Genomic DNA, 15,355 nt, shown 5'->3' with positions numbered 1-15,355 from the left:
CAAGAGTTGTTATGTCACTGGGGCTGCTGGTCTGATGGCCTTGGCCCTGGGTCCCTGCTGTTCACTGTCTCCAGCCGATGACAGGAGATCAAGACTGTGTTGTCTGTCCCTCCACCCTTTCCTGTCCTCAAAGACGCCACGTGTGTTGGAGTCAGAGTCATTTGCCTTCTCTGATCAGCCAATCAGAATAATAATAATCACCATATCTGTTGAATGCGTATGAAAATGCCAGCACTCTACATCAATTATTTGGAATCCTCATAACAATTCCACAAAGGGAATGTTATTACTCCTATAGATATGGAAACTGAGACTCAGAAAGGGCTCAATAACTTGCCTGAAGTCATCCAGTAAAGATGAATGAATGGGGGCCAGCCCCGTGGCCAAGTGGTTAAGTTTGCATGCTCCGCTGCCTTCTCTGACCCTGGAAGCTCTGATGGAATGAGGGGCTCCATCTCACATTCCTCCATCCACCCCAGACCTCTTCGGAGGAGCCCCTGACTCTGTAACCAGCTCCCACCCTGCCTGGCCTGGGGTCTACTCAATCTCTGACCTTCCATCTCCAGTTTCCAGCTCAGGAGGCAGGCTGTGTCTCTGGGGCATAGGACTGGACCTGGGGGTGAATTATCCAAGAATCGTTATCCAAAGGCTGCTGACCAGCCATCTCCCCCACCCCTAGAAGGAGCTAGAAAACAGCCTTCCTGTTGACCAAGTAGTGACAGAGAGCCTGTGGGCCAGGAGCCAGGGGCCACTGAGGGCCAGAAAGTCTGTTTGGCCTTCTAGGAGCAGAGCTACCACAGGCAGCTACCCAGAGGCTGACACCCACCCCGCCCGGCCTGCCTGGTTGGGCACGTAGGTCAGGAAGCTAGACACCTAGAATCCAACTGTCCCCCAGAGTGCATACTGTAAGCTCAAGCCCATGAGGGGAGGTGAGGAGGAGGTGAACTGGGGAATGGGCAGAAGGAGAAGCAAGGAGGAGGGTCAGGGACTCCACTGTCACCCCTGTCCCTGTCCATTCCTGAGAAGAGGCAAGCTCTGTTCCTAGGAGGAGCCCCGTCCTGCACCTGCTTTGGAAAGTGGCTGGCCTCTCTGAGCCTGGGCCACATCCCCTGGGAATGGCAGCTCTTCCTTCAGGCAGGCGATTGGGACATCTTTGCCAACACCCACAAGCCCCTCCCACTCAACAGCCCCCTCAGACAGGTGGGGCTAGGCTGGGCAGCAGTGTAGACAGAAGGCCTCCCCTCCCACCCACCCCATGAGACTGGCCTTCAGCTTTCCTTCTTTGAAGCCCCTGGTGGCCTGCAGGGGTCAGAACCCGTAGTGCCAGGTCCTCAACCGATTTAGAGCCTCCAGTGGCCCAGCTCTCAGTGGGGAGAAGCCATGTGCCTCGACAGGGCCTTCAAAGCCTTTCTAGATTCTCAACCCCCAGCCTTAGTTCCTGGACACACTGGACACTCACACGGCCAGGCTTCTATCTATGCTTGTCCCTTTCCTGAAATGCCCCCTCTTCTTTCTTTGCTTGCCCAGTTTCTAGGTTGTCCTTCTAGACTGCCTGCAGACATTACCTCCCAGGAAGCAATTTTCCATCTCTGTCCACTCCTTCACCCCCACTCCTGTGGGTTCTGCAGTCTCTCCTCCTGGGTCCCCACAGGCTCTGTACTTCCTGGGATCACACATTTACCCCGATGGTAGCTAAATTCCCTCCTAAGTGTCTGTCTCCCAACTGGAAACAGTGGCTCCTGGAGGGAGGGGTTATCTGGTTCATCTCCAAAGCCTGGCTCACAGTAAGTGCTCAGGAACCGTCTATCTCCTGGCCTTCTGCCTACCAGGACCCCAGTGGGTGCAAATCTTGCTTGTGTAAGAAGGGACTCTTGACTCCTAACTGAGAAGACCCTCCTTCCATCTAGCTTCCCTTCTTTCAGCTGCGGAGGCAGCCCAGCCCTCTCACAGCCACACTGGGCAGTGCAGGGAACCCAGGTGTCAGTGCAGCCCCTGCCTAGCCTGCTGCACTGTGGTGGGGTGCAGACTCGGGGTGGGGAGCCTGCGGAGGAGGCTCTGAGTGGGATGAGGACCCTTCTGCTGAGGCTTTGATTCCCGCAGGCAGGTTAAACAACAAAGCGTGGAGAGCCGGCCTGGTGAGCCATCTCTTCATCTCCGTCCTCCATCTGGCTTTTTCGGAAAAAGATTGAGAACACAAAAAATTGGAACCCAATCCAAAAGATTGGGAAAACACCTCTCTCTTGTGTTAACCCTGGAGGGGCCAGGCCGGTTTTTAAGGGCCTCTTATTCCCTGGAAACACTCCCTAAACTAACGCTATGTTTGAGGAAGCGGGTCTCCCCCCAACTCCCCCACAATGGGTCCCGGAGCTGAGCCCCAGCATCGCAGGACACAAGGTGCCTTTCCAGAGTCATTTCCAAGGACCTGTGCCAACAGCAACAGCGCCGGCTCAGTGGCTGTGGGAGACAGGACTTGGGGAACTGGGAGGGGGTGGGGAGGAGTAGGGGGGCCGGGGGGTCCGAAGGCCCCCTCCCTTCCCAGTCCTTACCCCATCTCAGGCCTCGGGCCCAGGCCCTGGCCCCCCCACACCCCTCCACCCCTCCACCCCTCCACCCCTTTTCCGCTCAGTCCCACCTCCCGGGGCTGGGGCCTGGAGCTGAGGGTAAGCTCCGCGTGGGTGGGCCCAGGTGGGCGGGGCCTGGCTCAGGTGGGCGGGGCCTGGCCCCTGTGAAACCTGCCCGGCCGGCTCCGGGAGCGTCTGCCCAGCGCCTCGCGCCCAGAGCCCGAGCCGGAGCAGGAGCCTCGCACGCAGCCTCTGTCCCATGGCCAGGTCCCCCCGCTGCGCCGCGGGCCGGCGACTGCAGCTGCCCCTACTGTGTCTCTTCCTCCAGGGCGCCACCACCATCCTCTTTGCGGTCTTTGTCCGCTACGACCAGGAAACCGACGCGGCCCTCTGGCACTGGGGCAACCACAGTAATGCGGACAATGAATTTTACTTTCGCTACCCAAGTGAGTGCGGGTGAGGGCGTGCGAGGAGCAAAGACCCCAAGCTCCCCGTTGTCTTGGGAGGGAACACTTGGGTGCCCAGATCTACCACTAGGTGGGCAACGCTCTCGCTCTGAGAAGAAGGTGCCCCAGATTTATATCACACCCTTTCTCTGGTGTCTGCCATGTTCTGGGTACTATGCTGAGGGCGGCACATGCATTATCTCATTTAGTCTATGAAGTAGACAAAGATGGGGAAACTGAGGCTCAGAAAGATTAAGTTCAGGGTCACGTTGTGAGAATGGAGAGAGCTGGAATTAGAACCCGGATCTGAAGCCCCAACTTTAACTGCTCCCCTGTCCCACCCCACAGTTGGCCTAATTGGGCTTTGCTGGGCTGTTCCAGAGACTACCTTTCCTAGGGCCTCTGCCCTGACCACCGGAAAGCGAATCCTTCTGGGCAAGGCAGGTCGTAAGGGGAGTGCAGGAGGTGGTAATGGTGGGTATTAGCTATGAAGGCAGCCAAGACTGTGGGGCTCAGACATTTCTTCCCCAGTCCCCTAAAGCTGGCCCTTCCAGAATCAGAGAGAAAATGATGCAGCTACCTACCAGCCAACCACAGAGCAGCAGCCCCAGCCCTGAGAAGGAGGCATGGCAGGTCATCACCCATTTCACAGGGGAGGAAGCTGAGGCTCAAAGGGGTTGTGACTTGCCTGTGATCGCCCATCATGTGAGTTACCGAGCTGGAACTAGGACTCAGGCATCCTAAGCTCCTTGCACCACAGTTCATTTGCCTGCTGACAAGGCCTAGGAAGGGGAGGGTTAACCCCTGCCCTCTGCTGGGGACACAGGCTCTCCCTCAAGATTGGGGGCCCCCGCCTGGGCCCCTGGGACCAAGGACACCAGATCTCCCAGACTTCATCGCAAATGCTTGGGCAGGTCTTTCCTAAGCCTCAGTTTTCCCCATCTGGGCAATGGGGAGAAGGATGCCTCAGTCTGAAGGGTATACATTCAAACAAGGTCCAGAGTGTGAGAATCTCCCATAAAAAATCCCAGGCTGTTATTACCCTGCTTTTTGTGTACAGAGCTGGCGGCAGGTTGTCCCCACCTGAGCCTTTCCCAGCCCCAACCCCAACAAAATGAAGCTCACAATGCTGAGGATATAGAGGGTGAGGTGCAGGCTTGGACCTGGGCGTGAAGCACCAGATCCCCAGCCATCCTGGGCAGAGGGGGCTTCAGCTCCTCCCTCCCCAAATTTCACCCCAGCCCTGGCTGGACGAGGTGAGCCCTGGAAGCTGGGATCAAAGCCAGAGCCACAGAGCTGGGAGGGCAGACTCTTGGGGTCATGCATTTGTCCAGAGAGATAGGGAGTTGGGAGGAAACAGTCCACAGGCTGAGAGAAGTAAGCTCTTGCCCAAGGGTCTGACCTGGCTGCCTGCCACGAGCCCCAATTTGGGCCTTACTCAAGGCTTCCGAGCCCTGGGTGTTTCAAAGTCCTCCCTGAAACCTCGCAACCCCTCGCCCCTCTGCTGCAGTGGACGCGCAGCTCTCGTCCCTGGACCACAGTCAGCGCAATCGCGGTGGGAATCCTACCCCTTTTTCTGCCCTCGGTTTCTATCCCTGTGGACTTGGGACCCTGGTGTGGGGGTAGGTTGGGGAGGAGGGAGGTGTGACGGCCCTGGAGCCTGGGGCTTTGATGAGCCAGGTTTTCACCTGTCCCTGTGTCCAGGGGCAGGGGTCAGGGCCAGAGGAGGGTGTAGCCACTGCCCTTGGATTTGGGAGATGAAAGGGAGTTCTGCAGCTGTTGTTGAGCTGTGGGACTGGCCAATGCCAAGGGCCTGGCTGCTCTGAGGGTCTGTCTTTTATCTCTGTGGGAAGGGCCCTCGGAGCCCATCTGGTCCACTCTTCTCAGATGTGGAGAGAGAGCTAGAGAGGTCGTGTGACTGCCCAAGATCACACAGCAAGTTAGCCAGGCGAGAACCAGGTCTCTTGACTCATCTGTGGCCTTTCCCCCACATCACAAGCCTCTTATCCCACGAGGAAAGTAATGGAAAATGAGAAAGAGGGAGAAAGACTAGGGTTATAGGGGCCACAGACGTGAACATGAGAAAGGCTTCTAAGAAAAAGATCTGGACGGGTCCTTTTCTATACGCCTCCAAGACCTTACTTACAGGGAGAGAGATTTAAGATAGATGGACTCAGGATCTTCTTGTAAGAGGTGATGGAGGGGGTGTGACTGGGATCAGGGTGGTTCGTGGCCTCTGCTAGGAGAAGTCGGCCCCTCTGCCTTCTTCAAGGTGGGTGGGAATAGAGTGTGGTGGGGGGACATGATGTCCCCAGCTCACCACTTCCTTTTCTCTGCTCCTCATATTTTATATCCCCACTTTACAGATGAGGAAACTGAGGCTCAGAGAGGTTAAGTAATTCATCCAAGGTTACACAGTCCGAAAGCGGGGGGGCTGGGATTTAAATCCAGCTGTCAGCTGCTAAAGCCCCAGCGTTAACTGTTCCCTTGTCCCGCAGTCTTGTCTTGTTGGGGAGCCATCTAGTGGGGTTGGGGTGGGGCGGGAAGGGAAGGAGGGAGGGCAGTAGGTGGCTCTGGAGGGCTTTTATCTTCTCTCCAACCAAGGGTGCCTGGGGTAGGTGGGGGTGGAACAGGACGCCCACCTCAGCCCATGGAGAGTGTCTGCGTGGAATGTTCCTCAGCGACGGCAATTTCTTGATGTTTACGTTCTACTTGAAAGGCCAAGGGATTGAATTTTGATTCCAAATAAACCCGAGGTGGGAAATGTAGACATTATTGCCATTTAAGACAAGTTCTGGAGCGGTTTTGGCATGTCATGGGCACAGAGCCCTGCGATGCAGTGCCCTTGGTTATCTCTCTGTCCTTGGGCGAAACAACAGACATGGCATCCCCTTTACTGTTTGCACAAGGAGAAAAGAAACCAGGCAGTGAGGCCTAAAAGAACTTAGGCTGCGGGCTGAGTTCTAAGAGATGCTTCTCCTTTTCTTTTGGGTTTAAAGAGAGATCTGGGTGACTGGGGAGTGGGTAGGGCTGGAGAAGTGGCACAGTGTTGGGGATAGTTAGTGAGGCCCACTGGCCTCACTCTTGGCTGCTGGGGCTGGCAGCTGAGCCGCAGACCTCCAGTTCCAGCACACGCCCAACCCTCTGCCAGGGGCTTGCAGACTCATTTCCTATCAGCCCATATACAGAACAAAAAAGCATTACAGTTTGCTTCTCTCGGAGTTATCGGTTGCATTCTAAATTTGAACAATAAATTTTTGGCTTGTTGATGCTTCTTCAGGTTAAACAAAAAAGGTGACCATGATTTTTTTTTCTTTATGATCTGCCTCTTTCTACGAGAGATTTCAGGTCATTTACAGTAAAAAAAAATGTGTATAAGAAAAGAAAAGCAGGGAAGCAGAACACAAATAATGGACACTGTGAGCGCCTATATTTGTTACAGTTGAGGTTGCTGTGTAGCTTCGAGCTTCCAGGCAGCCAAGAGAAAAGGGAAATATGATCAATTATGTGTTCTCATCAGAACCAATTGCATATTTGCATACGCAATTCTTTGAATCTTTTGGTTTTTTAAATTGAATTATAATTGACAGACAATACCATATTAGTTTTAGATGTACAACATAGTGACATAGTATTTTTATACATTACAAAATGATCACCACGATAAGTCCAGCCACCATCCGTCATCACACCGAGTTATTACAATATTATTGACTATATTCCCCATGCTGTACACTGCATCCCCATGACCCATTTATTTCATAATTGGAAGTTGTACTTCTTAATCTTCTTCCCCTATTCTCTGATTCTTTTTTTTTTTTTTTTGAGGAAGATTAGCCCTGAGCTAACATCTGCTGCCAATCTTCCTCTTTTTGCTGAGAAAGACTGGCCCTGAGCTAACATCCGTGCCCATCCTCCTCTACTTTGTACGTGGGGTGCCTACCACAGCATGGCTTTTGCCAAGCGGTGCCATGTCCACACCCGGGATCCGAACCAGTGAAACCCGGGCTGCCAAAGCAGAACATGCGCACTTAACTGCTGTGCCACCGGGCCGGCCCCTTCTCTTATTCTTGATGTCCATCTTCCATGCTCCATGAGGGCAGGGACTGTGGCTGCCCTGATGACAGCTGCATCCCCAGAGGCTGATGCATGACTGCTGGTCAATATCTGTCACGTGAATGTGGGAAAGCAGATCGGTTCCTCAGGGGAAGTAACATTTCCTAGCACTAAGTTCCAAGAGAAATTTCTCATGTGCAGCTATGAAAAGGGAGCTTGGGGTCATGGTTGGCCCTGTTTCTCAATAACTTATTTACACCAGATGTGGTAACAGCACTCGTGATACGCTTTCTCTAGTGATTCTCAATTAAAGGCGAAGACATCGCCTGGCATCAGGATATACCTGGACCCAAGACAGAGAAAGCAGGACCAGCTGCACTGGCCAAGCACCAGAGCAGGGGGTGTTTCAAACTGTTTACAAGTGGGGCGGGGAGGGGCACAGAACAAATTAATACTAAAGCAAATTATTTGTATCTATCTCATTTTCAAGATTCCTGTATATTATTTTTATTAGCTTGGCTTTTTATGCACAATGGTACAGAATAGAAAGCAAACAGAAAAGGCCCCAAATCTCCCTGCCTAGAAACCCCATTGACACTTTAAGAATTCAAGTAATTCATCTGCAAAATTAAAATATTCAAACTATAGAAAGAAACAAACTCAAGAGTCAAATCCTCCTTCCCGGAATCGCCATATTGCGTGAGTCCAGGGGCCTCCTCTGCGTTGGCGTTGGTGGGGCGCAGCGGCCCTGCCCCCCTTCAATTCTTTTTCCCTAAGGTAATCTCTGTTAACAATTTAAAGCTGTTTTGTAAATTATTTTTTAAAAATAGAAAATCCTCAAAATGGAGAGGTATAGATTCTGAGGGATGGAGGTTAGACATGAAGAAGGACTTTCCAGCGGAAAGGGAAAATTGAAGAGAAGCCTGAAAGGGAAGAGAATTTTGAGCACGGAGGGGCAGGGACTGCAGCCGGAAGGAGCCCAGGTTGGACTTTTCGCCAGTCAGTTGTAAGAGACCCAGGGATAGGGCACATGAGTGGGGCAGAAAAGAGGGCAGAAGAAGGCTCTTCTCCCTTGCTCTGACATGGAGGCCCCAGGGATGGTCTGGGTCCCACTGCCCCAAGTGGGCCAGCTCTTCACAGGTGGCCCGGGTTTGGGAGGCCCTGCTGTGCCTGGGAGATTTATAGGCTCGACTCCAGCCTCAAGGCGGCCCTGGCTGGTGAGAGCTGGGGGCACTGGAGGCTGATTGGTTGGTGGGCAGTAGCCACAGCAGCCCCCGCATTCCCCCTGCAGGCTTCCAGGATGTGCACGCCATGGTCTTCGTGGGCTTCGGCTTCCTCATGGCCTTCCTGCAGCGTTACGGCTTCAGCAGCCTGGGCTTCACCTTCCTCCTGGCCTCCTTTGCTCTGCAGTGGTCCACGCTCGTCCAGGGCTTCTTCCACTCCTTCCACAGCGGCTGCATCCACGTTGGTGTGGAGAGGTGGGCAACAGCAGCCTCCCCAGCTCCCCCCTGTACTACCTGGGAGGCCCCTGCCCGAGGGGCCCAGCTTAAGCCCTCAAGTCCAGCCAGTCTGCTCCCTGACCCAGGTTTTTGACCCATCGATTGATTTCCTCTTGGGTGCCCTCCCTGTTGTCACTGCCCGATTTCTTCTCCCATCCTCGACCCACACACTCAGCTGCACCTCCCCATCTCTTTAGGCCCCTTATTGCCCAAGAGCTGTTGGGAGAATAGATAGCTTCAAGGGAAAGGGCAGGGTTCAGAGGAGCCCTTTCAGAGGAAATCCCAAGATCTGGGTTTCCTGCCTGTTGTGGGCTTTGTTCCCCAAGTCACAGAACCTCCCTGAGACTTGGCTTCGCACAGGGAAGAGCTTAGACATGTAGGCTCATTGCCTCTTCCCCTGCCCCCTCCCCAAGGGCTGCTGGTGTTTCTGGCCCCATCTCACCCTCCCATCCCAACTCCCCCAGCATGATCAACGCTGACTTCTGCGCTGGGGCTGTACTTATCTCCTTTGGGGCCATACTGGGCAAGACTGGGCCGGCTCAGCTGCTGCTCATGGCCCTGCTGGAGGTGGTGCTGTTTGGCATCAATGAGTTTGTGCTCCTAAGTCTCTTGGGGGTGAGTCTGGATGGGGATGGGGTGGGGTCGGGGTGGCCAGGGCCAGGCCCTGAACGGGGAGAGCATGGAGTGGGAGCGGGGCAGGGGGCTGCCCCTCCACCTCAGCTCCACCTCCCAGGTGAAGGATGCAGGAGGCTCCATGACTATCCACATGTTTGGTGCCTACTTCGGGCTGGCCGTCTCACGGGTCCTCTATAGGCCCCAGCTGGAGAAGAGCAAGCATCGCCAGGGCTCCGTCTACCATTCAGACCTCTTTGCCATGATTGGTGAGGCCTGCTGAGGGTGGGGTGGGGTGGGATGCGGTGGGGGGTCAGTTCCAGATGCCCGTGATCTGGGCCAGAGAGGACCATCTGCAGGCAAGGTCTCATGCTGCCTGGAGTCCTGGGGTTCTGGCTGGGAACTCCCTTCCCATTTGGATTCTCCTTTGAGAGCCCTGGGATCTGTGCTCCTATTCTCCATAATTCAGTGACAGGTTCTTAGAACTCAGCCCTGGGGTATGCACGTGCCCCCAGACCCATTCCCGGGAGCCTGTCTAAATCAAGCACCAATCCCTGATTAAAACCCTCCAGGGGCCCTGTCACCCACAAGATGGAAACCAGGCTCCTCAGTCTGGTCTTTCGCCCCTGCGTGTCCTGGCTGCCCTTCTCTCTGCTCCTCCCTCCCCACTGGCTCTTCCCTCACACTCACTCGCTCTAGCCAGACCCGGCTTCTCCCCATTTCTTACCTCCAGGCCTTTGCCCCTGCTGCTGCCTCCCACCTCTTAAGGTCCATCCTCCCACGCGATTTCCCAAAAGCCCCTGCGCTATCTGCAGGGAAAGGAGAGGTCAGGGGTCACCCCTGGGAGCAGTAGGCTCTGACCTGGGAGCACTGTCACCACCCCCTGTTTCTTCTAAGCACCTACGTCCACCTTAGCCTCTGCTCCTCTCTCCACCTTCACAAACGAGTCAGGAAAGGAAACTGATATTTTATTTTTTCCTAGAAAGTACTGAATAGTGCCTATTCTTACATTAAAAAGAGGCCGGTTTTGTATTTCTTGCTCACCTCTGGGTTTGTTGGGAAATAGATCACATGGAACCTTGTTGGCTGAGGTCTCCTTGCCCTTTGAGACCCAGATAAATTTGGCTTGAAGTCCAAAAGCTTCCCCAAGATGCCCGTGCTTTCCCAGGAGGCTTTCATTCTCTCATCTCCTCTGCCTCCAGCTCCTTCCAGACAGGAAACCTGGCTCTTCTTCACTCCTCCCCAAAGGATGCATGTGTGAGCGCGGTAGATTTTCCTGCAGACTGCCAGGGAGAAGTTACATGGCACACCCAAGGACCACTCAGGGGCAGTCCCTCAAGCCTCCTTGCCATGCAGGGTCCCCAGCCTGCCCCTCACCTTGTCCCTTGGCTCACCCTCCCTCTCCCTCAGGACTGCCCTGGGAACACAGGGGCAGGCAGGGCAGATGGAGCTCCCAGTTCTTACCCCAAAATGCGCGGGCCCAGCCCTCCTGGGGCTCAGCAGACAGAGGCCTCTCCTGCACGTTGCAGGGTCCACCCTCTCTACGAGGCAGTTGAGGTTATGAAACAAGTTATTTTCCTGATACCCATCAAGTACCCAACTTCGTGCCTGACATGCGCTGCCTTTGTCTTTTTTTCTTTCCTTTTCTGATACTTAAAAATCTCAATCCTCTGTGGTTTCAACCATGTAGCTGCCTTTTGTGCCAGTACCCTTCCAGAACTCCCATCGTTGAGCATTTAGTACCTCTAGGCCATGGGCTGTGCACTTCATATGCATCACCTCATTTAGCCCTCACTTTATGAGGTAGGTATTATTATCCCCACTTTACAGATGAGGAAACTGAGGCTGCTGAGAGTCGGTGACTTGCCTGCAGTTATAGCGCTTGTGCCTTGTGGGGGAGTCACTTACTTCTTTTCACTCCACCTGCCTGCCCACCCTTTAGGGACCATCTTCCTGTGGATCTTCTGGCCTAGTTTCAACTCTGCACCCACTATGCTGGGGGACGGGCAGCATCGGACAGCCCTGAACACATACTACTCCCTGACCGCCAGCACCCTCAGCACCTTCGCTTTGTCAGCCCTTGTCGGGGGGGATGGGCGGCTGGACATGGTACGGGGAGGAGGCCTTGGGAGAGGCAGAGGGATGGATGGGAGGGGGAGGAGAGGTCTGAGACCCTGCAAGGCCTATTCCCCAGGGGAACAGGTAAGGGTGCAGGCACAGGGGGCTCCGTCTGCACTGGAGGCAGTGGGGTCAGAGTATGAGGAGATGATACAATAGCAAGAGAGGTAGAGGTTAGATGGCGGAGGGACTTCCAGAAGCAGTAGGTGCCACTGTGGTGGACAGGGTTGAGTTGGGTGTGGGTGTGACGATCTGAAAGGGCCTCCAACCCCGTGTTCTTCTGTGCTCCCTTAGGTCCACGTCCAGAATGCAGCACTGGCTGGAGGGGTTGTGGTGGGGACATCAGCTGAAATGATGCTGACACCCTTTGGGGCTCTGGTAGCTGGGTTCCTGGCTGGGACTGTCTCCACGCTGGGGTACAAGTTCTTCACGGTACTGATGCCTCTCGGGCCCTTGGCAAAACAGGGGGTCTTCAGCACCTTTCCTCCCACCCCTCCAATGGGCCCGGGGTGGGAGGAGCACATGAGACTCATTATTGGTGTCCTGTCCTCCAGCCCGTCCTTGAGTCAAAATTCAAAGTCCAAGACACATGTGGAGTCCACAACCTTCATGGAATGCCTGGGGTCCTGGGAGCCCTCCTTGGGGTCCTTGTGGCTGGGCTGGCCACCCATGAAGCTTATGGAGATGGGTGAGTCCCCCCCGGAATCTACACTGGAGTTACTATCCCCCTGGAATGACGTCCCTCACTCTCTTCCTCCCTTTGTGGACCAACAAAAAAAGCAGTGTTTATTTTCATTCATTGATTCATTCATCCGTATTCTGGGAGCTGAAGAAAGTGGAGTTAACAAGACCTACCTGGGGACTGCCTTCCTTGTCCTCAGTTAAGTGCAGCAGAAGGTCGTTGAACAAATGATTTCAATGGTGGTGTTACTAAAGGGTCAGTAAGAGATGATGACTCTTAGGATCGATTTTTACAGATCAGGGCTCAGAGAAGGTGGGCAAAAGTGACCCATGAGCTGAGTCTTGAAAGGTGTGTGGGTGTCTGCTGGCACACGAGGGTGGGAGGGTGTCCAAGGCTGTGGGCCTGACTGGAGCAAAGGCCCAGAGGTGAGACTCAGCCTGGCGGGCTCCTTTGAGCCCCTTTTGGCCGCCACATGATGCAATGCAATGCACTGATGCGCTGACCAGCCCTGGCTCCCTGCTCCATCCCTGTCTCCCCACAACCTCCTCTCCTTGCAGCTTAGAGAGCGTGTTTCCGCTCATGGCAGAGGGCAAGCGCAGTGCCACGTCTCAGGCCATGTATCAGTTCTTCGGGATGTTTGTCACACTGATGTTTGCCTCTGTGGGCGGGAGCCTTGGAGGTGAGTGACCTTGGCTGGGGGTAGGGGGCTGGCAGGAGCTCCAGGGAGGGCAGAAGACAGAGGAGGGGGGTTCTCCAGAGGAAGGGCCATGGATCCCTTCCCCCTGCCATTCGTGTACTCACAGATATTTACTTTGTGCCCGGGGGCTGTGGAGGGGGGTCACAGAGTTCAGGGGTAACCTCCTCCAGGTGAGGAGGAGAAGGTGAGTACTTGCTCCCTCCTGGTGCCAAAGGAAGGCGGGGACCTGGCTGGCCAGTTCTGTGGCTTCCCTGTGCTGCTCCCTCTACCCACTAGAGGGCAGCCCAACCTCAGGCTGAAGCCCTGAAGGGGCAGGCTGAGCAATCTTCTCTGGGGCAGGGGAGGGGCAGGGAGGGAGGTGGGCCACTGGCTCACTGCTAGACTGGAGCACCTTGCACAGAGGCAGACTGCCCGCTGATGCTGGTTCAGGCAGTCCTTCCTGATGTCTGGCTTTAATCCTTTTGACTTTTAAAATAAAACCTATGATTCAGTATCCCCACCCTTCTGCTCTCACCTCAAGATTTTCACTCTCAAACAAGGTTCAGTTCATTCACTCAATTACTTATTTATTCAATAAACACTTTCTGCACTCCTCCTGGATAGGAGGCCGCAGAAAGGTCAGCAGCTGTGGTTCACGACACAATCATGATTTGGTCTATTACCAACTGTGCAAACTTGAGTAAGTTACTTAACTTCTCTGAACCCTGCTTCCTTCTCTGTAATACAGGGATCCTATTCACCTGGCAGGGTTGCTGTGCTTACTCAGGAGGGCACTTTTTTGCACAGGGCCTGGCATATCGTAGGTGCTCGACAAATGCAGCTGTGAACTGCCTGTGCCAGGCATCACACTGACCTCACGCCTCCCAGCCCCTCTGAGCCCTGCGGCGCTGGGTGGCAACCTCCCCCATGGAGGCAGCAAAAACGTCACACGTGTCCTCCCCTACCACCACCAGGGTTCCTGCTGAGGCTGTCCTTCCTGGGCTCCCCACCAGACTCTCAGTGCTACGAGGACCAGATTTACTGGAAGGTGAGATGCAGCTGCAGCCCATCAGGCCCACAGGGCCCTCTCCCCTCGGCCCCTCCCTTCCCTCCTGTGAGCACCTCCTACCCTCCACCCTGCCTCTTTCCTTCCTTACCTGCTCGTTCTCCTCTGGAGTACACCCTTGAGCTGTGATCTCCAGCCCCCTGGAGCTGCCCCTTCACCTGCTCCTGCACCCCTGCCCTGTAGGTGCCTGGGGAGCATGAGGATGAAGCCCAGGGGGCTTTGAGGGTGGAAGAACCAGACACTCAGGCCTAACTTGCTTCCAGCCCTTGAGAGGACGCTCTCCTTTTAGAAGATGAGGACTGCCTAGCGTTGGAAAGTTCTTCTTTTCTAGCTCCCATCCCTCTTGCTGCAAAAAAGAAGTTGTGAGAGGAAGGAGCTTCCTTTCCATGGGCAGCATTGGGGGAGGGGCAGTAGACGGCGGGGAGATGGAAGAGCAGTGGGCTAACTAGCCTGTAGGGGGAGAACCTCACGCAGCCCCACCCCGCCACCCCTCTGCCTGCAAGTGAGGCGCCCAAGTGACTGCTGATCCACTGGTACAGCATCACACAGTTACGGGGAAGTCTGAGCCAGGGCCTGGCTCTCTGAGGGTGATAAACACCACTGTCACCAAGGACTCTGACTCCTTTTTTTGTGCACTGGGAATTTGGGAAGTTTCTCTCACCCTCTAACTCATGATTTCAGAACCTCAGGGTGGCAAAGGACCTTAGTGGTGACAAATCACGCCTCCGTGTCCATAGACCTCCCTCTAGGATACCCTGTTCTACTAGGTGGGTGCCCAGCCTGGGCTTGCCTACCTCTAGAGACAGGGAGCTCACTCTCTCCAAGAAAGTCTGTGTCTGTTATAGGATAGCTTGGGCTCCTGGAGAGTTCTTTCTATTCCAGAATGGCTGCCATTCTGACCCTTAACTTGGGCGGCCTCTGAGCAGAGTAGAGAGAGGGCACCTGCAGGGCCTAAGAGGGACATAAAAAAAGTTCTTTGCCATTAACTCCTCAGAAGCTGGAAGCAGCCAGTACCCAGGCACCACCTCATGTCCCTGTCGGAGCCTGAGGAGTGGGGAGCGGGAAGGGCCAATGGGTGTTGGGGGCAGAGAAGGGGGAAGGCAGATCCAGGGCCTCCGTCGGCCTGAAGTCATCTGACCACCAGAGGGTGCTCCAGACCCAGCAGAGGGAGACGCGGTCTTCATGCCCCTCCGTCGTCTGCCTAGGCTGGAAGTCCTTCCTACAGCCTAAGGGCCTTCCTGTCTGCTTCAGCTCTGGTCCTCACCATTCAGGCCACAAGACTTTTTTGAGCTCCCTGCCGCCACTACACGTCAGGCAGGTGCTAGGGCTTTCAGATATCTCATCCAAATGAGAATCCATCCCCCTAGAAGACCGGAGCTCCTTTCCCAACCCTGAAGTACTGGGACACCCATCTCCGCCCTCTCCTGCCCTTCCCCCAGGCTTCTGACAGGAGTTGAACATGACTACAGACCCCTCACTCAGGACCAAGACCCATTCAGGCCTAGGAACCCAAGGAGGACATGGAGGGGTTTCTGGGGCCTGGCCCTGGGACAAAGGCAAAAGGTGTCCTCATCAGACTCTATGCCATCTGTAGTTGGAGGGACTGAGTTTGGCTGGGGAAGGAGGCCAAGCACAGAGT

At 54.9% G+C, this 15,355-nt stretch overlaps 1 protein-coding gene across 1 annotated transcript; it reads left to right on the top strand.

Annotated features, from left to right (window-relative positions):
- Positions 1-2,668: 2,668 nt before the first annotated feature.
- On the top strand, positions 2,669-14,329 carry RHBG (Rh family B glycoprotein). Its single transcript, XM_001500143.7, has 10 exons — positions 2,669-3,007; positions 8,355-8,541; positions 9,027-9,177; positions 9,296-9,443; positions 11,117-11,283; positions 11,587-11,724; positions 11,847-11,980; positions 12,532-12,653; positions 13,625-13,698; positions 13,900-14,329. The coding sequence occupies exons 1-10, from the start codon at positions 2,821-2,823 to the stop codon at positions 13,966-13,968; spliced, it is 1,377 nt and encodes a 458-aa protein (XP_001500193.3). The 5' UTR covers positions 2,669-2,820; the 3' UTR covers positions 13,969-14,329.
- Positions 14,330-15,355: the final 1,026 nt, after the last annotated feature.

This window comes from Equus caballus, chromosome 5 (genome assembly GCF_041296265.1).
Source record: "Equus caballus isolate H_3958 breed thoroughbred chromosome 5, TB-T2T, whole genome shotgun sequence".
NCBI classification, from domain to species: Eukaryota; Metazoa; Chordata; class Mammalia; order Perissodactyla; family Equidae; genus Equus; species Equus caballus.
Note: the sequence above shows the minus strand (reverse complement) of the source record. Positions and strands in the feature narration are given on the sequence as shown.